Raw genomic sequence first — 23,746 nt, forward strand, 5'->3', positions numbered from 1 at the left:
GATTTATATTCCTTTGGGTATATATATATCTATTGTGATTGCTGGATCAAATGATAATTCTATTTTAAGTTCTTTGAGAACTTGCCATACTGCTTTCCACAATGGCTGAACTAAATTACACTCCCACCAGCAGTGTATAAGTGTTCCCTTTTCTCTGCAATCTTGCATCTGTTATTCTTTGACTTTTTGGTAATAGCCATTCTAACTGGTGTGAGATGGTATTTCATTGTGGTTTTGATTTGCATTTCTCTAATGATTAGTGATGTTGAGCATTTTTTCTTGTGCTTGTTGGCCACATGTATGTCTTATTTTGAAAAGTTACTGTTCAGGTCCTTTGTCCACTTTTTAATGGAGTTGTTTGTTTTTTGCTTGTAAATTTGTTTCAGTTCCTCATAGATTCTGGGTATTAGACCATTGTTGGAAGCATAGTTTGCAAATACTTTCTCCTATTCTGTAGGTTGTCTGTTTACTCCGTTGATAGTTTCTTTTACTGTGTAGAAGCTATTTAGTTTAATTAGATCCCATTTGTCAATTTTTGTTTTTGTTGCAATTGCTTTTGGTGTCTTTCTCTTGAAATCTTTGCCAAGTCCTATGTCCAGAATGATATTGCCTACGTTATCTTTCTGGGTTTTTATAGTTTTAGGTTTTAGAATGAATAGTTTTTGATTTAAATCAAATTGGATCCTTACTTACGACCTTATTTCATATTATTTATCTAATATTTTTGTAGCTCTTTCTCCTCTTTATTTTCTGTTTTTGCCATTTCAAGGTGACAAAGTTTGATTTAAGAGCCTCCTGTCCCCCACCTTCTGACCCCCTTCCGTATCCCCTGCCTCTCCATTCTTTCGCACACTGGCTGTTCCCAGTGCTTGGAATGACTCTCATCCAAGACCTCACATGGCTACTCCATCTGAGCCTGTGAATCTTTTTTTTCATGTCACCCTGTATGAAAATGTATCTTTTATTTATATTTTTCATCTTAGCAATAGAAAAATCACCATCCAATCTATTGTAGATATATTTGTTTTTTTTTGTCACTCTCCACTAATATGTCAATTTCATGAGGGCAGAGACTTCTCCTCTTGTATCCCCACTGTCTAGAATAATATCTAGCATATAGTGTAACTGAATAAGATTTTTTTCAAAGAACAAATAATTAAGTTAATTAGCCTCTTTAATGAATACGTAAGAGGAATGTGCATGTAAAGGTAACTAGAGTTAACTGTGATTGTTTTCAGGATTGTTTCATTTAAAGAATAAAGAAACAAAAATATTTTAAAAATATCACTCACTTTAGGGAAGTAAGAGTGCTAGGTGGCATGAATTATTTTGGAGCCATTAACCTAATTTTTTTGTGTATTTTTCTCCTCTATCTTACAGCACATCCCTCATTATGAAAGAACTGCAGTACCCTGCTCCAGATTCATTAATCACATGAAGAATTTCTCTGAATCTCCTAAATTTCGTGGTCTACACTTTCTGAATTTTCCAGGTAAATTAAGACATAATCCAAAGACAGACCAGAGTTTCCAAAGAAACTCTGGCATATGTACAGGTAATAATCATAAAGATTGTGTTGAAGAACAGTTGCGCTATGTTTCAAAATGGCAACAAAAGAGGGAATTCATTGGCTCATGAAGTTAGTAAATCCAAAGGTGGACTGGCTTAGGGCATGGCTGGATCCAGTGTTCACCAATAATATCATGATTAATTTCATTTTATTAATTTCCCCGTTGTCTTCACTAAGTTGGGTTTATTTTCAAAAAGGATAGCAATAACATGCCTTGGCAGCTATAGGCATATCCGATTCTGAGAGCTTGTAATTTCAAAAGTACAGAAACCCTCTTGTTTCATTCATCCAGAACAGTCTCTACTGCTTATCCAATGGCTCTGATTGGCCAAACTTTGATCTTATGTTCACCCCTGGAGTCCAGGTAGCTGGGAGAATGGAATACACCAGTCAACATTTGCTACTTCTGTGGCAGGGGAGGTAGGCCACTTGATTGACAGCTGCACTTAAATTACACAAAATGTGTGTGTGTGTGTGTGTGTGTGTGTGAGAGAGAGAGAGAGAGAGAGAGATTGAGAGAAAAGAGAAAGGCAGATAAAGAGAGAGAGAATAGTGGAAGGATGATTTCCTTAAATAAATTGATATAGGGCAAGCAAAAGAACATCATTTTGTGTCAAGCCTAAAAGATATATAATTGTATTATATTCCCCATAACGCTGTTACCATAGATGATTTTGACAACCTGCGACTGTCCATAAACTCCATTTTTAGGACCATTTCACTGACCTGAAAGGATATATTTAAATGTACCTGTCCAATTTACTACCTAAGAGATAATGAAGTTTTTAGGACAACTGATAAAGCAGGTAACTGCTACATTTTCATTTGAACAATGCATTATTTTATAATGTATTTATTCATTCACTTATATTTATATGCTAATAAAATTCATTGCATATGTATTCATATCAGGGCCATTGAAAGGTTTTGTTGATTTTATAATGGTTTCAAACTCTTGGAGTAATGTAATTTTAATGAGTTTTTTGAGAATCACATTGTGGTACACACTCAAATTCTACTTAAAAAGAACTGAAATTTTTTTTTCGGGGGGAATAATACACTTACATGGTTCAAAAACCAAAAATATAAAGAGGTATATAGTAGACAGTCTTTTTCCTACTTCTGCTCCAATCTGCCTCATTCCCCTTTCTCCCATGGGAAAAATACTGTTTTCTTGAGAATCCTTCAATATTTTCTCTAAGCAAAAAAATGTGTTTATGAGCAAATGAAAGTTTACAGGTGAGCAGCAGTATTCTGCACCTCAGTCTTCACTTATCACTATATCTTGGAGCTCTTCCCACGTCAGTGCATTGAGTGCTTTCTCATTCATTTTTCTTTTTTTTTCTTTCTTTATTTTATTTTTTTCTTTTATTTTTTTATTTCCATACATTTTTGGGGAACCGGTGGTGTTTGGTTACATGAGTAAGTTCTTTAGTGGTGATTTGTGAGATTTTGGTGCACCCATCACCAGAGCATTATACACTGAACCCAATTTGTAGCCTTTTATCCCTCACCTACTTCCTACTATTTCCCCCAAATCCTCAAAGTTCCTTTATCATTCTTATGCCTTAGCATCCTCATAGCTTAGCTCCCACTTATGAGTGAGAACATACGATGTTTGGTTTTCCATTCCTGAGTTACTTCACTTAGAATAATAGTCTCCATTCCCATCCAGGTTGCTGTGAATGCTATTAATTCGTTCCTTTTTATGGCTGAGTAGTATTCCATCATATATATATCACGGTGTATCCACCCATTGATTGGTGGACATTTGGGCTGGTTCCACATTTTTGAAACTGTGAATTGTGCTTATATAAACAAGCATGTCCAAGTATCTTTTTCATATAATGACTTCTTTTCCTATGGGTAAAATTGATACCCAGTAGTGGGACTGCTGAATCAAACGGTAGTTCTACTTTTAGTTCTTTAAAGAATCTCCACACTATTTTCCTTAGCAGTTGCACTAGTTTACTTTCCCACCAGCAGTGTAGAAGTGTTCTCTTTTCACCGCATCCATACCAACATCTATTATTTTTTGATTATGGCCATTCTTGTGGGAGTAAGGTGGTATCGCATTGTGGTTTTGATTTGTATTTCCCTGATTATTAGTGATGTTGAGCATTTTTTCATATGTTTGTTGGCCATTTGTATATCTTTTGAGAATTGTCTATTCATGTCCCTAGCCCACTTCTTGATGGGATTGTTTTCTTCTTGCTAATTTGTTTGAGTTTGTTTTAGATTCTGGATATTAGTCCTTTGTCAGATGTATAGATTGTGAAGATTTTCTCCCATTCTGTGGATTGTCTGTTTACTCTGCTGACTTTTCGTTTTGCCACGCAAAAGCTCTTTAGTTTAATTAAGTTCTACCTATTTATCTTTGTTTTTATTGCATTTGCTTTTGGGTTCTTGGTTGTGAAATCCTTGCTTAAGCCAATGTCTAGAAGGGTTTTTCCAATGTTATCTTCTGGAATTTTTAGTTTTGGGTCTTAGATTTAACTCCTTGATCCATCTTGAGTAGAATTTTGTATAATGTGAGAGATGAGGATCCAGTTTCATTCTTCTACATGTGGCTTCCCAATTATCCCAGCACCATTTGTTGAATAGGATGTCCTTTCCTCACTTTATGTTTTTGTTTGCTTTGTCAAAGATCAGTTGGCTGTAAGTATTTAGGTTTATCTCTGGGTTTTCTATTCTGTTCCATTGGTCTATGTGCCTATTTTTATATTAGTACGATGCTGTTTTGGTGACTATGGCCTTATAGTATAGTTTGAAGTTGGGTAATGTAAAGCTTCCAGATTTGTTCTTTTTGCTTAGTTTTGCTTTATCTATGCAGGCTCTTTTTTGGTTTCATATGATTTTTCTAGTTCTGTGAAGAATGATGGCAGTATTTTGATGGGAATTGCATTGAATTTGTAGATTGCTTTTGGCAGTATGGTCATTTTCACAGCATTGATTCTACCCATCCATGAACATGGGATGTGTTTCCATTTGTTTATGTGAACTACAGTTTATTTCAGCAGTATTTTGTAGTTTTCCTTGTAGAGGTCTTTTGCCTCCTTGGTTAGGTATTCCTACGTATTTTATTTTATTTTTGCAGCTACTGTAAAAAGGGTTGAGTTCTTATTTGATTCTTAGCTTGGTCACTGTTGGTGTTTAGCAGAGCTACTGAGTTTGTGTACATTAATTTTGTATCCTGAAACTTTGTTGAATTCATTTATCAGTTCTAGGAGCTTTCTAAAGGAGTCTTTAGGGTTTTCTAAGTATATAATCATATCATCAGCAAACAGCAACAGGTTTGACTTGGTTTTTACTGATTTGGATGCCCTTGATTTATTTCTCTTGTCTGATTGCTCTGGCTAGGACTTCCAGTACTATGTTGAATGGAAGTGTTGAGAGTGGGCATCCTTGTCTTGTTCCAGTTCTCAGAGGGAATACTTTCAACTTTTCCTCATTCTGTAGTATGTTGGCTGTGAATTTGTCATAGGTGGCTTTTATTACATTGAGGCATGTCACTTGTATGCCAATTTTGCTTTAATCATAAGGGGATATTGGATTTTGTCAAATGCTTTTTCTGCATCTATTGAGTTTATCATGTGATTTTTGTTTTTAATTCTGTTTATGTGGTGTATCATATTTATCGACTTGCATATCTTAAACCATTCCTGCATCCCTGGTATGAAACCCATTTGATCATGGTGGATTATCTTTTTGATATGCTGTTGGGTCTGCTTAGCTAGTATTTTGTTAAGGATTTTTGCATCTATGTTCATCAGGGATATTGGTCTGTATTTTTTTGTTATGCCTGTCCCTTGTTTTCATATTCGGGTGCTACTGGCTTCATAGAATGATTTAAGGAGGATTCCCTCTTTCTGTATCTTGTGGAATAGTGTCAATAGGATTGGTACCAATTCTTTGAATGTCTGCTAGAATTCAACTGTGAATCTGCCTGGTTCTGGACTTTTTTTGGCTGGTAATTTTTAAAACATAATTTCAATCTCACTGCTTATTGCTGTTCTGTTCAGGGTTTCTAATTCTTCCTGATTTAAGCTAGGAGGGTTGTGTATTTCTAGGAATTTATCTGTCTCCTTTAGGTTTTCTAGTTTATGTAGGTAAAAATGTTCGTGCTAGCCTTGAATGATATTTTGTATTTCTCTGATGTTGGTTGTAATATCTCTCATTTTGTTTCCAACTGAGCTTATTTAGATCTTCTGTCTTCTTGGTTAATCTTGCTAATGGTGTATTAATTTTATTTATCTTTTCAAAGAACCTGCTTTTTATTCATTTATTTTTATATTTCTTTTTTGTTTCAATTTCATTTAGTTCTGTTCTGATTTTTATTTCTTTTTTCTGCTGGGTTTGGGTTTGGTTTGTTCTTTTTTCTCTAGTTCCTTGAGGTGTGACCTTAGATTGTCTATTTGTGCTCTTTTAGACTTTTTGATATAGGCATGTAAGAGTGTAAACTTTCCTCCTTGCATCATATTTGCTGTATCCAGAGATTTTTATAGGTTGTGTCACTATTATTGTTTAGTTCAAAGAATTTTTTAATTTCCATCGATTTCATTGTTGACCCAATGGTCATTCAGGAGGAGATTATTTAATTTCCATGTATTTGCATGGCTTTGAAGGTTCTTTTTGGAGTTGATTTCCAGTTTTATTCCACTGTGGTCTTAGAGAGTACTTGATATAATGTCAACTTTCTTAAATGTATTGAGGCTTGTTTTGTGGCTTATCACATGGTCTATCTTGGAGAGAGTTCCATGCACTGATGAATGGAATGTATATTCTGCAGTTGTTGGGTAGAATGTTCTGTAAATATCTGTTAAGTCCATTTGTTCTATGGTATAGTTTAAATCCATTGTTTCTTTGTTGACTTTCTGTCATGATGGCCTGTCTAGTGCTGTCAGTGGAGTATTGAAGTCCTCCACTATTATTTTGTTGCTTTCTATCTCATTTCTTAGATCTAGTAGTAACTGTTTTATAAATTTTGGAGCTCCAGTGTCAGGTGCATATATATTTAGGATTGTGATATTTTCCTGTTGGACAAGGCCTTTTATTATTATATAATGTCTTTGTCTTTTTTAAGTGCTGTTGCTTTATTGTTTATTTTGTCTGATATAACAATAGCTATTCCTGTTTGCTTTTGGTGTCCATTTGTATGGAATGTCTTTCCACCCCTTTACTTTAAGTTTATGTGAGTCCTGAGTGTCAGGGGAGTCTCTTGAAGGCAGCAGATACTTGGTTGGTGAACTCTTATCCATTCTGCAATTCTGTATCTTTTAAGTGGAGCATTTATGCAATTTACTTTCAATGTCAGTATTGAGATATGAGGTACTAATCCATTAATCATGCTATTCATTGCCTGTATACTTTGGTCTTCTTTAACTGTATTTTTGTTTTATAGTTCCTATGAGATTTATGCTTTAAAGAGGTCCTGTTTTGATGTTTCCAGGATTTCTTTCAAGATTTAGAGCTCCTTTTAGCAGTTTAGTGCTGGCTTGTTAGTGGCAAATTACCTCAGCATTTGTTTGTCTGAAAAATAGTGTATCTTTCCTTTATTTATGAAGCTTAGTTTCACTAGATCCAAAATTCTTGGCTGATAATTGTTTTGTTTAGGGAGGCTGAAGATAGGTCCCCAATCCCTTCTGGCTTGTCAGGTTTCTGCTGAGAAATCTGCTGTTAATCTGATAGGTTTTCCTTCATGGGGTATCTGGTGCTTTTGCCTCATGGCTCTTATGATTCTTTCCTTCATCTTGACTTTAGGTAACCTAATGACAATGTGCCTATGTGATGATCTTTTCACAGTGAATTTCCCAGGTGTTCTTTGAGCTTCTTGTATTTGGATGTCTAGGTCTCTAGCAAGGCCGGGGAAGGTTTCCTCAGTTATTCCCCCAGATGTGTTTTCCAAGCTTTTAGATTTCTCTTCTTCCTCAGGAACACCAATATTCTTAGGTTTGGTCATTTAACATAATCCCAAACTTCTTGGAGGTGTTGTTCATTTTTTAAAATTCTTTTTTCTTTGTCTTTGTTGGATTGGGTTAATTTGAAAACCTTGTCTTCAAGCTCTGAAGTTCTTGCTTCTGCTGTTTCTGATTCTATTGCTGAGACTTTCCAGAAGCTTTTGCATTTCTCTAAGTGTGTCCTTTATTTCCTGAAGTTGTGATTTTTTTCTTATGCTATCTATTTCACTGAAGATTTCTCCCTTCATTTCTTGTATCATGTTTTCGATTTCCTTAAATTGGTCTTCACCTTTTTTTGGTGCTCCTTAATTGACCTTCTGAATTATTTTTCAGGTAAATCAGAGATTTGTTTTTTGGTTTGGATCCATTGCTGGTGAGCTAGTGTGATTTTTTTGGGGGGTGGTAAAGAACTTTGTTTTGTCATATTACCAGAATTGTTTTTCTGTTTCCTTCTCATTTGGGTAGGCTATGTCAGAGGGAAGATTTGGGGTTCAAGGCTGCTGTTCAGATTATTTTGTTCCATGGGGTGTTCCCTTGATGTAGTACTCTCCCCCTTTTCCTGGCAATGTGGCTTCCTGAGAGCTGAGCTGTAGTGATTGTTACTTCTCTTCTGGATCTAGCCACCCAGCAGAGCTACCAGGCTCCAGGCTGATACTGAGGGCTGTCTGCACAGAGTCCTGTGATGTGAACCTTTTGCCAATCTCTTAGCTGTGGATATCAGCACCTGCTCCAGTGGAGGTGGCAGGGGTGTGAAATGGACTCTGTGAGAATCCTTAATTTTGGTTGTTTAATGCACTGTTTTTGTACTGGTTGGCCTACTGCCAGGAAGTGGCACTTTCAAGAAGGCATCAACTGTGGTAGTATAGGGAAGATCAGGCAGTAGGTGGGGGCTCTAGAACTCCCAGGAGAATATGCCTTTTGTCTTTAGCTACCAGGGTGGGTAGAGAAGGACCATGAGGTTGGGGAAGGGTTAGGTGTATCTGAACTCAGACTCCCCTTGGGTGAATCTTTCTGCAACTGCTGTGGGGGATGGGGGTGTGATTCCCAGGTCAATGGAGTTATATTCCCAGGAAGATTATGGCTGCCTCTGCTGTGTCATGCAGGTAGTCAGGGAAGTGGGGGAAAGCTGGCAGTCACAGGCCTCACCCAGCTCCCATGCAACACAAAAGGCTAATCTCACTCCCACCGTAGGTACCAGGTTTGTTTCTAGGCAGTGGGTGAGCAGGGCTGAGAACTTTCACTGGACTAGCAGCCTCTCAACTGAGAAAGCACTTAGGGCTTTTGCACCTCCCTGCCTGTTGAGTCTACTGGATTCCCCTCCTCTGAGTTCTGGCCAGGAGATTTCGCATTGGGTTGGAATTGCTACAAAGTTCAGCTGGAGGTTTCCTTCTCCCTGTGGTCTTTTCCCAATACCTCTGGCAGCCCTCCCCAAGGACCCCTGTGAGGCAAGTCAGAAATTGCTTCCCAGGGACCTAGAGAGCCCACAGGGCTTTTCCTGCTGCTTCCTCTACCCCTGTATTTCACTCAGCTCTCTAAATTGACTCAGCTCCAGGTAAGGTCAAATTCTTTTCCCTTGATCTAGACCTTCAGGTTCCCCAGTGAGGGTGTGTGTTCAGGGGCAGATAATACCTCTTTCCCACTTTCACAACTTGGGCGCTCACAGTATTTGGGCTGTCTCCTGGGTCCTGCGGGAGGAAACCACTTTCTTCATAGGGTCTGTGGATTCTTTCAGCTTTCCTGGTATATTTCTGCAGTAGCTCTGGAGTAAAAGTTCATAAGATAAGTCTCCACATGCTGCTCTGTCTGTCCCAGTGAGAGCTGCAATCTTGTCCTGCCTCCATACACCATTTTTTTCCCCCAGATCCCTGTTAAAGGCTTGCAGTTGGAAACTCAAATGGTGCAAGAGTGTAAACTGGTAATGGAATCCAGAGCCTCATTCATTTTTCTTACAACTTCAGACTAATATATTTTATGGATGTACTTTAACTTATTTAGCTTGTGCCCTCTGATGAACATTAATGATTCCCCCAAAGGGCCCAATAAAATCATATGGATTTCATATTTCATGACTTTGATGGCACGTATTAAAAGTTGATTTTGACCTACCTGCTTTTGATAATTTTATGGAAAGAGTAATTTAGGCTTATTTCCAGCCTACTGTGGTAACCCAATAAAAGTAAATGCCAACTTCTTTATTCTTTTAAAAACACAATGGAGGAACAGAGAAAATAATTGCCACTATCACTAGCAGAAAAATATGTGACTTCAAGATTTGGTATACTAGGATCTTGAGAGTTGAGATTATGGGTATAACTTTGAGAAATAACATAGTTTATAATTACATGATTTGCTCTGATAGCCCTAAATTCCTTGATATTTGACTTAGATTTGGAGACATGAAGCCATTAGGCATGCTGGGATTTAGGAGGCACTGATGGGAGGGACTAAGAAGACAATAGGGACCCTCCAGAATGAGGGACTCACTTAGTTGGAGGTAGGAGTCATCCTTAGGACAGATGAGCAGCATTGTGGTTCTGGAAGCCATACCTGGATAGGAGCAGAGCCCTGCTAGTAGGTGGTGATTAGGGTTGAGCACCTGGGAATGGAGAAGAGCCATAGCTAGGTTGGTTGCTAGGCAATGGGAACCATTACTTTTTTTTTTTTTTTAAGTTTTTCCCCTTCAGCCGCTGTCTCTGACTCCTGCTAGATATGATCAAGTTGCATGGGACTGATGTAGCAGCAGTTAGCAGCAGTTAGAGACAGTGGTTGAAGGGGCAAGACTGTAGGTAGGAAAACTACTTTTGGGGCTATTACAATCATCTAAGTAAAAAACAACAAGGGCATGGATATGGCAGTAAGGGAAAGGGGATGAGTAGGAGAACTACTTAGGAGGTAATATTCACAGGGCGGGATCATGGGTTAAAGCTGAGGATTCAGGGTGAAGGTCAGGTTGGGGAAGGGCTTACATATTCATTAAGTCATTCAACAAAGAATAATCGAACACCTGTTAAATGACTGGTACCATGCTAGTTTCTGGAGACACAGAAGTGAGTAAGAGATGGGTTCCTGCCCTCTTGGAATATGCCTTTTGAGGAAGGCAACAATTAATAACTAAACAATAAATAAGCAAGATTATTATAGATTATAATGAAAGCTATGAAAAAAGAGGTGGATGAATTGTCTCATGCCCCTTCATAATCCACCCCTTCTCTACCCCAGCCCTGACAAGTGCTGATTTGTTTTATGCCCTTATGATCTTGCCTTTTCCAGTAAGACATATAAATGAAACTATACAACATGTAATTTATTCAATCAAATGTCTCATTTAGTGTAATGCATCCTTGTATATATATATATTCATAGTCCTTTTTATGGCTAAGTGGTCTTCCATTGTATGAATTCACTACAGTTTGTTTATTTGTCAGCTGAAGAACATTTGGGTTATTTCAGTTTTTGTAAAACTTTTTGGAGAGTTCACTGAGGTGATGAAATGTTCTCTAGCTTAATTTTGATAATGGTTACAAATCTGTGTGTTCGATGAAACACATATAGCTGGGCATTAAAAAGAGTGAATTTTACTCTACAAATTACACTTCAATGAACCAGATCTTTAAAAGCTATATACCTAAGACGTTTTTTAAAAAGGTAAGAAAGAGATAAAAAATAGATTATTGAATGAGAATAACCCAAGATTGAAGAGGAGTGGGGCCATTTAAGATATGGAGGTCAAGGAAGAACTCTGAGGAATTGACATTTGGCCAGAGAGACAAGATGTGTGTATTTATGTGTCCAAAAATTTAGAAAAGAGACCAGTGTGGCCAGAAGAAGCAAAAGAGTAGTGTGATTTGAGATTAAGAGGCAAGCAGGGTCCAGACTATGAAGAGCTTTCTAGGTTACAATGGGGAGTTTTGGATTTATTCTGGGCTCAGTGGGAGATTATTCAAGATTTTAGGTAGAGCTGTACCACTTCTTATTTACTTTAAAAACTGATCACACTGTTGTTGTTTGGATAATTAATTGTAGGGGGAACAAGTAAGGAAGCAGGGAGTTCACAGTAAAAATCCAAGTGAGAGATAAAGAAGAACCTGATGATGGTAATGACAGATGGGAATGAGTGGGTGAAGGATGGAGACAATTTTTAGATGGATAAAACCAGTAAACTTCACTAATGATTAAGATATTTAGATAAGGGTGAGGTAGGCATTTACAATAATTCTTGAGGTTTTTTTTTTTTTTTGGTTTAAAACAATATGGGTGATGGTGATGGTACTGCCATTTACTGGGTTGGAGAATTGTTAGGGGAGGACCAGTTTTAGAAAGAAACGTATAGAGTAGAATAAGCCTTATGTCTTCTATGGACTCAGTCACAAAGTCTCGGGGGTTTTTGGAGATTGCTATCTTGATTAACTTGGATGAATTGCTCTTACCCCTGAAATGGCTTATTCCAGATGCTGCCCTTGAATAACTCCAGTCATCTCATATCCCTGGGATCTCTCTATTCTTCTTAGGACTTGATTAAGTAAAATGCCACAAAATTGCAAAAATGTCCATGATAATTCATTGGCCTCTTGAATGTCACTCTTCCCATTAAGAGGCGGAGTTTATTTCTGTATCCCTTGGATCTCAGCTGGACCACATGACTTGTTCTGGCTAATGAAACATTAAAACATATTACATAGTAGGTAATTTAAACGTATTGGGGTTTGTCCTCTTGCTGATGGAAACCCTTACGTCATTCTATGAATGAGCCTAAGATAATGAGAAACATGAAGTCGTCACCCCAAATGACAGCAGACATGTGAGTGAAGCCCCTACTGTACCAACCAGTCTACCAATTTTTAGACATACAAGGGTGGTCGTCCTAAAATATCCAGCTTAAGATGAGCAGACTCAGAGCAGAACACCCCAGTCAGCCCACAGAATCATGGAAAATAATAATTTTAAAAAGTTATGTTTTAGAATGGTTTATTATGCAGCAAACGCTAACTGATAAGACCACCCAGAGTTTCAGTGGTGGTAACTAACCTCAGGCTTACTGCTGCCTAAATTTATTCCATGAATAACGTTGTTACTTGGCCTTATTTGTAAATGAATGCTACAGCAAAATAGCACCTGGCTGAACTGGCCAATGAAAGGGGTTAAAACTGATCCACAAAAGAAACTTGGAGTTTTTGGTGAAGACTGACTCCATGTTATTCCCTCATCAGTGGAGCATCAGCCCCTCATTTTTCTCTCCTGGTTATGATCATGATGTCAGATGCCAGGCCCAGTATGATGGCAATGATCAAAGAAGGAGTTTTCAGAGTCCCAAATGGCTAAGCAACTGGGACCTTGCCTGCAGCAGACAGATGGAGCATTCCTCTTATAACATACTTAACTCTTTGGTTAAAAGCAACAAATATGGATTTACTTAAAATAACAAGTAGGGATTAGATTGCTATTTTTGCATTAAAAAAACCACCCCATGTGGCATGAAGAGAACAGAAGATGGAACATTATAAAGCTACGTCTAATTTCTTACCAGCTGAACAGAAAGTAACAAAGGAGACCATTTTGCCTAATACACCTGAATAGATACAGACATTCTAGTGGGCATGTTTAAAGAGGTTCCTATTTGTTTGTGACTTAGAATTAAAGTCTGAGCTAGAGTAAAAAGTTATGGAGTCATCAGGAGGTGATAAGCAATTCTTGAGAGTGGATGAGATTATCAAGAGTAGGGAGGAGGCATAAAAGGGAGGAAACTGAGAAGCCATGTGACCTAGAAAGGTAGGGAAGGAACAGAAGCTAACAGGAGGCATTGTGGTTAGAAGCGCCCAGTCAGGAGTTAGACTTTTAAGTTTGAATTCCTAATTAGCCGTTGACTTTGGGCTTAACTTCTCTGCATTTTACTTACCCTGAGTTAAAATGAGGATCATGATAATATCTAACTCCTAGGATTTATTGTGAGAGATGAATGTCACAATATAGTTAAAGTCCTTGAAACAGTGCCCGGCCCATATTTAATGTTCAGTAATTTCTAGCATTATTTTTACTGCATTCAAAGGATTTCGTGAGTTTCAAGAAAAGGGAAAGGATAGTTAGCATCCAATACTAAGGGAGGACAATTAAGAAATGTATTAAGAATGCCCATTTGATTTAACAGCTAGGATGTCTTGCTAAAATTGACAAAAACTGTTTTTCTAGAGTCATGGTGCTCAAGCTAGGGTGCTGAGATGTGAGGAGTGAGGAAGTGGTAAGGCTATTGGGGATCCAGGCCTAGCTCAACCACTGGCTGTGTGACCTTGTACAAACTGTTTAGCCTCTCTGGGTTCATCTCCTTGGCTATACAGCAGGAGGAGGCAGAGGAGGAGACTGGATGATCAAATTCCATTTAAAAAATATTCTTCAGTCAACTGATGAGAATCTGGATGGTCAACAAGCAGAATGTTGTAGAAATGATTTTCTTCCTTTCAGATGGGAGGGTCGATGACCAGCCAAAATGTAAGACATCTGACTTCTCATTTTCCTTCGTGCTGCTGCCTTCAGAGCCGGATACATACACCAATACAGAAGTATATGCAGACAAGAGTGTATGCATGTGTGTGCAAACACACCTACACATACAAACACAAATCACACTCTTCAGAGATCCATATGATAAGACTGCTCATAAGCAGATTATGCCACAGACCACAGATTTAGCCAACACTTACTGACAACCTGCCATTGCTGGGTGCTCTGCCAGGAGCTGGATGTACACAGACACATTGGTCATGGTGATTTTTCTCAAAGGGGAAATACTCTAAGGACAAGGAAGCTAGCTGACAATGAGTTCTATGATACAGTTCAACAAATATTATTTTTTAATTTTTATTTGTAATGGGTACATAGTAATCACACATATTTGAGGGATACACTGTGATGTTTAATATATGTATTAATTTTGTAATGATAAATCAGGGTAATTAGCTTATCCATCACTCAAACATGTATTATTTCTTTGGTGAGAACATTCAGAATCCCCTCTTCTAGTTATTTGATAATATACAATACAATATTGTTAACCATAGGCCAGGCATGGTGGTTCACACCTGAAATCCCAGCACTTTGAGAGACCAACTTGAGAAGATTGCTTGAGCCCAGGAATTTGAGACCAGCCTAGGCAATATAGTGAGACACCATCTCTACAAAACAAAACAAAACAAAACAAAACAAAACAAAACAAAACAAAACAATATTCTTAACTATAGTTACCCTACAGTGTAATAGAATGCCCCAACTTATTCCTCCTATTTATCTATAATTTTATATGCATTCACCAATCTAACAAATATTTATTAAATGCTGACTCTGCACCAAACACTGTTCTGGGTACTGGGGGCAGCTATAGGAAAAATATGGATGAAGTCTTACAGTGTACAATTATTTCTAAAAGGGAGGCCTCACAAACTTTCAGATTTCTGATGAACCGCATTGATTGTTATCAACCAGTTGATCTCAGAATGTTACTGGGAGGTCTCCCAGCTTCTGGCCTCAGTCTTTGCAGTAGCGTAGGGACCATGACTTGGAGAACATGGGCAGATGGGAGGCTGAAAGGTGAGATGGGAGCTGAGATCTCATTTACTTGGGCTAGTCCAATTTCACTTGGAAGCCATAATTCTCCCTAGAACTGAAAGGCATGTGCTTCTCATGTTTCTAAATGTGCTTTGGGAAGGTTTCTGTGACTGTTATTATACACCATCATTCTGCTGGACTAATAGCAGCCTCAGACCAACTCCTTCTTTGAAAAGTCTCACAAATATTGGAGACTGCTGTATTGTAGACCACAGACGTTTTGTGTAGACGACTCATTGTTGCTTCTCCTAGGTAGGATAAGAAGAGATGAAATAGATTCAAATCATCTTAGTTTGTACACATATACTTCGTGCTAGGTTTCAGAATCACATGATAGGCAACAGAAGGCGGTGAAGCCTGATTGAGTCTTGCTGGGTAATTCTCTGTCTCTCTCTCTCTGATTCCCTGAAGATTTCTTTCTCTTTCTTTGGCATATCCAAAGGCTCCCATTCCTCTCACACTAAGCTTGTGAGAAACCTCTCAGATGCTGACAGGACTCTTTCAGGTTGCTTACCCTCGTGAAGGGCTGGTGGTTCCCACTGGACCCTTGAATATTTCTGCATCATTCTCACCACTGTCTTGCAAAATGTTTGGAGTGGGATTTTTCCATCCCTCCCCTTGGTGAAAACCACTTTTCATGGGTTGATAGAAATTTGCATTTGGGGGGTAGTTTTTAGCTGTTCAGCTTTTGGGGAGAAATGATGCAAATACAAACCCGGGGCTTATTTCTTGGGAAATTCAAGAAATGTCTCCCAGGAAGGGAGGGGGAGGAGGACATTTGTCAAAGTGCCTCTGCTACTGGTCCTCACATAAACACTCTTTCTCTTTTGTTCCTGCTGGACCCTGAAGAATAAAACTCAAGCACAAAGCAGAAGAGGTACTGGCAAGTGAATGCAGCAGTTTCCTAATCCATGTGGATCAAAACATGCAAGTTTTGATTCTGTAAAGAATCTTCCTTAGCATGCTGGATTAATCACATGGATTAATAAAACACAGTTGCCTTCTCTCACTGGTGCCTTGAAGTCTTTGTACTTGTCCCCCACCGCCTCTTTTTTTTTTTAATCCGGTGGATCTCTATGGGAACAAAAGGGGTGACATTTTCTATGAGTACCATGGCCATCAGTCCACTGCTCCAAACCCTGTGGAAGGTAGGCTCTCTGCATTTCTCAGTGTGCAAAAGTCTTGTTTTGTGCCTTGGGGAAAACTCAGGGTGTCTTTTGGACTCTACATTTTGTGTAGTTTTGCTATGAGTGAAAAGTACCACATTGAAGTTCTTTACTTTCAAACAAAAGCAAAGGCTAAATGAAAGGCATTTAGTACATGGTGATTAGGGCCTTGGTTAGGTGAGTATGCATTTGTCTCAACTCTGTTTAGCCTGCTTACCTTTGATAAACCTATACTTCTCTGTTTTTTGGGACAAGACCAGTTTGTCTATGTCTAATTCAACCACAGAAACAACTAACATTCCTTGAACTTGACTATGTGCCACGTGTTGTTATGACACTTTTCCTCAAGTGTCCATTTAATCCTCATAAAAAGTCCTATGGCATAGTCATATTATTATCTCCATTTTCTGACAAAATAGGTGGTTGCACTGAGACAATTTAGATCTGGTACCCTTCATAGCCTGTGACTGTAACCCACGCTGCTATTCGTCCATGCCTGAAGCCTGTTTGTTTAAGCCTGTTTAATTGTGCCTTCAACAATTAGATTCATGTTCCTGTTCTACGTTTTAATGTTTCTTAGTGCACAGGGACTTTAAAGAGGTGAGATAATATGGTAGATCATTCCCTGTTTCAGCCCAAGTTGCTGTTTTTCATCCGTTAGAAAACCCTATTGAAAGCCTCATAGGAAAAAATAATACAGAAGGAGAAATGGATAGAGGGAGCAGCTGAAAATGGGAGAAAGGCAAAGTCTTGAAATATACCAAGATACATGGATACTTTGATATCTGATACTTACTTGTTTTAGTGCTGTTGTGATGGAGTGAAGGTACTTATTTTTATTTCTTCATAGTCTGTATCCTGCACAGCACCATCCCCCTTTCCTTCCCTCTATAGTGAGAATTCTCTTTTTCCCTTAGCCTACTTGGCCTCTGCTTCAAATTTACAAGTAAAGAAGAATTCTGCCCTCACCAGTAAGCTCCTTGGCCTTTCTTAGGCAGATCAGGGCAATGGGTAAGTGAAGAACCGGAGAAACAGAGGAACCAGAAAAATGCCAAGAGTAAGAGAAAAAGAATTACAAAGTCAAGTGGGGCAAAGAGGAAGGGCAAGGGAGCCTGTGGTAGTAGCTGGGTGAGGATGGGCTCCTGGGAGCTTGGAGCAGGGGAGGATTGAGAAGAGGAAGGAAGGGACAGTTTCTGTGTATATGGAAGAGAAAGTGATGGGGGAGAAAGAGAGGAAGAGGGTGGAGGGGAAAGGGGGATAGACAGGGAGAAAATGAGCAAAAGTTAAGAAAAGAGGCTTTTAAGGAATTTGTTGTGTCTTGTGAATCTAAACCTTCTTCAGTATTTCTCAATAGACTGAAATTAAGATTTAAATTAATCTTCAATTATTATTGGACACCAGTTAAAATTTATTTTATCAAGACTTCTAGGCACATCTAGGCCAGAAGGGAGCATGAGTGGGCTCTACTTCTTAGGGATGACACATCTTAAAATCGCCAGGCTATGTTCATATGTTCTACCTGACTTCTTCTTGGTCTGACTCTATCATTAAAATATGTGGGAAATGCCAGTTGTTTCTCCTCGGACATGTGTGAGGTAGCTGATACATTTATTCAGTTTCTATTCAAAATAGTATGCGTTGAATGTGCAAACCAATAGTGAAGGAGACATCGTCCTTGCCCTTTGATAAAAGAAAAACTTCAGCCAAATTAAATATAACGGTGTTTAATTGAGCAATGAACAATTCACGAATCAGGCAGCCTCTGAGACAGGGTAGGCTCTGAGATTCCTATGCAGCCATGTGGTAGAAGATTTATGGACTGAAAAGGGAAAGTGAGAAACAAAAAACGGAAGTGAGGTACAGAAACAGTTGGATAGGTTACAGGTTGGCGTTTGCCTGATTTAAACATGGTTCAAACAGTTGGCTACATTTGATTGCTTGGTGATTTGTACAAGTGTAGGCTGTGGTCTGCTTACACCTCAACTTGTTACAGTTCACGATGTACAGAAAAATCTTTGGGCTGAACTTACAATATGTAAGGAGGCAGCTTTAGGCTAAACTTGATTTAACACCCTATAGAGCTTATTTTCTAGGGGAAGGAGCAGAAAATAAACCATTAAAATATACAAACAATGCAATTACAGATTGTGAAAGGGACTATAAGGAAGGTAAACTTGAAGTAACTTCCTGTGAAACTGACAGTTAAACCTGGATCTGAAAAGTAAGGACCTAGTTATACAAAGAACTCTGGAGAAAAAAAAAGTCTCTTAGTAATTTTTAGTGAAATATCTAGGAAATATATATTTTAGTAAGATTTCCTCACTTCTCTCTTTTTGAAAATCCAGGTATTCAGACAGATTAGATTTACCTATTCTAAACAATATAGAGAGAAAATGGACTGAGAAAAAAGAACATTATCAAGGATGTGTGGGACAATAACAAAGTGCTAACATTTGCATTGTTGAGTTTCCTGCAGAAGAGTGGAAGGCGGGACGGAAAAAGTATAAGAGTGCCCTCTTATGCATGCGGGAAATACATTCCAAGATCCTCCCAGTGGACGACTGAAACTATGGATAGTGCTGGATCCTATATATACTATGTTTTCTCCTATACCTAGATATGATGAAGTTTAATATATAAATTAGGCACAGTAAGAGATTAACAACAATAACTAATAATAAAATAGAACAATTATAACCTTATGCCAGTATCACTACTCTTGTGTGTTGGTGCCATTGTTAACTAAAACAAGGATTACTTGAACACAAGCACTGATATTGTCACAGCTGATCTGATAACCAAGACGGCTAGGAAGTGGCTAGTGGGCAGGTCGCATGTGCAGCATGGATACACTGGACAAAGGGGTGATTCACCTCTCAGGTGGGATGGAGCAAGACGGCAAGAGATTTCATCATGCTTTTCAGAATGGTGCATAATTTAAAATGTATGTGTGGTTTATTTCCAGAATTTTCCATTTAATATTTTCAGACTGTGGTTGAGTGTGGATAACGGAAACCATGGAAAGTGAAATGGTAGATAAGGGGGTCTTCTGTATATGAAGAAATAATGGCTGGAAACTTCCTAAATTTGATCATTATCTTATCTTCCTAAATTTGGTCATTAAGATAATGACCAAATTTAATCTTTTCCCAAATACATTTAACCCTTTCCAAAATATTCTTCAATTTGTATTTTTATGATTGAAAAATTTATGAAAAAGTATATTTTAACTTCTTTGTAAAGCAAGGAATTTTGTGGACTATACTTACTCCTAATGCAACTTCTCATTTTTGTTTATATAATTTAGAATTTGGACATTTTCACGTAAAATTTTAAAGAAGAACATTTACTTGGTGTATTTCCTGATCCTTTGCGTATCTTAAAAAACATTTTACCATTGTATTTCCATGTGAATAAAAATTTAACAAGAAGTAAAGTTATTTAGTGTTTGTAGATGTTAGGATATTGTCTTTGGCATTTGAAATTGCATAAAAAGAAGCATGGTACCAACCTTGCTTTTGTACAGAAGTAGATGTTCTTTATTTTTCTACCAAGATACTTACACAGTTTTTCTTTATGAAAAAAAGAGATGAAAAGTAAAATTTGCTAGGATAAGTTAATATAGGACTCCTTTAAATTAACTTTACTTAAAACACAGTGAGCTCTTTTGGTTTGGATTATCAGGATTTTTCACCACATTATTTTTCTTAAATTATATCTTTGCTTATTGATTGGATTTCAGTTACTCTTTCTGTTTGCAACAGGGAACTCCGAAATTTCCTAGGTTCCTCATCTTCCATCATATTTTCTATTCTCTCACAACTTCCATTTCTTTGTTCTTTTTTTCTTCATTGAAGGTGGGCTTCTCAAGTTTATTCTGCATATTGAGATTCTGTCAAGTACAACTAACAGAAGCTGCCATGCCCAGTGTAGAGGCCCTGCCCTAGTTTCTCTCCTCTTCTCAAGATGGCCTCACATTCTAGAACAGTCCTCTTCCTGTGTCAGTGAGCAGACTCTTCTCAGATGCTCTCAGCAGACTTCCCCTCAGATCTCACAGACTGTAAGTCATGTGACCTTTTTTAAACTAATCACAGTAAGGGGAATGAGACTACCATTAGTAGAGACTTTCCCTTGAGCTGGGAAAAGGATGACTTCCTTGAGGTATGGATATTGAACAAAAGGTGATTTCTGTTTGTGAAGAACATGATTTCTATTTGCATCAACAGTGTCTGTTGCATCCTCCTGACTATTAGTTTGATTTTTTCGCTGTGTTGATTATTCAATTTACTCATCCATTTTGCTATTGGACATTTAATTTCCTTGCAATTGTTCCTTATCTCACCCTGCTCTGTTTTGTCTCTGCTGATTAGTCTTTGCTGTTCATCCTGTTGTTTTTAATCATCAAAAGCTCTTATATTGTCATTTTGTCCTGTTCTTTTCCTGGTTTCTCTTCCTGTTCAGTAAGGCTATGTCTTTTGTAGACCATTAAGGATGCAAAACTCTTTTTCAAAAATTCCCAAAATGACTGGTTCCAGGAGGTTTTTCTGAGCATTCAAGACAACCTTCTCTATTTTGCTATAGAAAAGTACCTATTATGCTTATAGGTAACATTGTATGAATTCACATTTTAAAAAATCTTTGAACAGCAGTATCTCAGGTCCTTGGTGTTTTTTACAAGACATGTTGTACAGATGTCATTTGGTCATTTGCCTCTGTTCATTGTCCACTTGGAAGTTATTTGAATCTTTCTTTAGTTGGTAAGTATAGGCTAGGCCTGTTCCCAGGGTTTTGCCTACATCTTCTAGTGTTCTTTTCCCACAATAAGGTAGGATCTTCCTCCACTGTCTTGTTTTCTGGTACTCATGAATTATAAGAAAGTTTACAACTCCAGCAAGCATTATTACCACGAGGCTTCTCACTGACTTCATGCTTCACATGTAGATTTCTAGGTTCTGGGATAGACCGTACAACTGCCGTTCTTATCTCTTTCTTATACATTCCAGCAGGGTTCAAGGGCAGGGACTGGAGTAGTACATGGCCTGCCTTACACATCAGTGTGCATAATACATAGGATTGGCTATGATTTTTTCTTTTTATTTTGTTTTATTGATATATTGATATATTTTGTTTCTACCTGTGAATAGTTATTAACATACAGTAGTAATCATAGGGTGTTTACAATTGCATGCTTTGCCTTAACTTGCCATTACATCTTTTTTTTTATGTTACTTCATAGTTCAGGTCAATAAACCTATATACATATTCTTTTGATGGCTCAATGATATTATACCCAGTTGTCTTTCAATTATTGAATTAATGGCAGACGTTTGTTTTCTAGGGTTGGGTGTGTGGGCAACTGGTTGGAGTAAAATCTCTCCCTCCTGTTTTTTAGTCAGTTGGGGCTCCTTTGTTAATCTCGCAGAGTATGGCTATGTATGGCTCCCCACCTTATTCTCATTCCAATTCTTTTTTATATAAATGCCTTTTAGAATCAAGCATAGCATATTTCTCAGGCTTAGATTTTAGTAGGAAGTGGGAAGAGGCTGCACCTGGGAATGATGACAGGTAGTTGGCACTATTCTTTGAATAATGAATTTTCACTTGCTATTGTTGCTTTTATGGAATTTTGCCATGTAACCTTGTCTACATTTCATAGCATCTATAAAAGTGGTAATTATTCACAATAGCGAAGACTTGGAACCAACCCAAATGTCCATCAATGATAGACTGGACTAAGAAAATGTGGCACATATACACCATGGAATACTATGCAGCCATAAAAAAGGATGAGCTCATGTCCTTTGCATGGACATGGATGAAGCTGGAAACCACCATTCTCATCAAACTATCACAAGATCAGAAAACCAAACACCGCATGTTCTCACTCATAAGTGGGAGTTGAACAATGAGAACACATGGACATGGGGAGGGGAACATCACACACTGGGGCCTGTCAGGGGGTGGGGGGCTAGGGGAGGGATAACAGGAGAAATACCTAATGTAGGTGACAGGTTGATGGGTGCAGCCAACCACCATGGCGCATGTATACCTATGTAACAAAACTGCACATTCTGCTCATGTAACCCAGAACTTAAAGTATAATAATAATAGAAAAGTGGTAATTACAAAAGATGGTGGATACTGTCAGTGATGCTGTGATGTCAGCTCTGCGAAGGGCTGACCAAGAAGCTGTTCTGTATTTCTCACTGCATGATAAATAATTTCTTTATTAACAATGAGCTTATCGCCACTTTCCTTAAGACTACACAGGTAAGCAAGAATGCATTTTTGATAGTATGTAGTTGGAAACTTGTTTTAAGCCATAAATACCTCATGCACTAGTCTTTGCTTCAACCTACAGTTCTGTCAAGATGGTACCTGACTTTGGAATAGAATCCACAGGGCCGACAGCACATGAGAATCTCGATACAGGTGGCTTATTGTAGTGCAACCATGTCACTCAGTTGCCGAAGGATTCTGCTTAGGATGGGCAAACCACTGGAAACAGATGCATTTGTATAGGAGTGCCTCTTGTAGTCACACTGAGGTTTCCAGAGAGGAGTAATAACTTTTCTCTGCTAATTACATCTACTAGAGACTCACTTTATTTCAGGACTGTCTTGCGTGGCACAGAGATGATTTGGAAAAAGAATGTTCTGCTATACATCAAATGGCATGACTTAGCCATTTCACAATGTATACCTGTGTTGGTACCTCATATTGTGTACCATAAATATACACATTTTTTACCCATAGCTTAAAAATAAATTAAAAATAATTTAGAAAAATAAAGTAAAGAGTATACTCTGTTATATATGGTTAAGCACTAGTGTTAATGTGTTTATTCATTTATAAACCACAGTTATGTGCTGTATTGAATTAGGATGGAGACAACCTGCTAGTTACAGCAGTAATAACATTATTTAAAGATTTGACCAATTCTAATTTAATATTTAATGGCATGTGATTAAGGAAAGTGATTACAGTCAAAACTGTGGAGGATTATAATCTGCTTCCTCTGTGTAGAAAGAAAAAGAATCTCTTTTCTATAAATTTTCTTGTTATTTAACATTGAAGGATTGTAATTAATAAGAGCATGCTGCAGGTATTTCAATTGTTATGGAGTGAGAAGTTCTCCAGTTTCCATAACTTGACAAAACTTACTGCTTTGAAGACATAACTGTGCACTTACCATGGCTTTGAAGGCTTATAACTCCATATGCATAATTATTATCATACAGTAGTAATCATAGAGTATTTACAGTTGCATATTTTGCCTTACCATTATATCATTTTTTCTATATTGCTTCATAGTTCAGTTCAATAAACCTGTATACATATTCTTTTAATGACTCAACGATATTATACCCAGTTGACTTACTACAATATTATTAAATTAAATATTTATCCCTTGTGGGACATTTAGGTTGCTTTTATTTATTTATTTTTCCTTTCATGAA

The 23,746-nt window shown here is 37.8% G+C and overlaps 1 protein-coding gene across 11 annotated transcripts in view; it reads left to right on the forward strand.

Moving 5' to 3' along the window:
- CUNH12orf42 (chromosome unknown C12orf42 homolog) overlaps positions 1-23,746 on the forward strand; it is a 222,365-nt gene that overhangs the window by 155,588 nt on the left and 43,031 nt on the right. For all 11 annotated transcript variants that reach the window (XM_058425342.1, XM_058425340.1, XM_058425344.1 and 8 more), the window contains one exon: positions 1,381-1,492. In XM_058425342.1, coding sequence (XP_058281325.1) covers positions 1,381-1,492 — 112 coding nt within the window. The remainder of the gene's footprint in view (positions 1-1,380; positions 1,493-23,746) is intronic.

Source organism: Hylobates moloch, unplaced genomic scaffold (assembly GCF_009828535.3).
Source record: "Hylobates moloch isolate HMO894 unplaced genomic scaffold, HMol_V3 SCAFFOLD_12, whole genome shotgun sequence".
In the NCBI taxonomy this organism is placed as follows: domain Eukaryota; kingdom Metazoa; phylum Chordata; class Mammalia; order Primates; family Hylobatidae; genus Hylobates; species Hylobates moloch.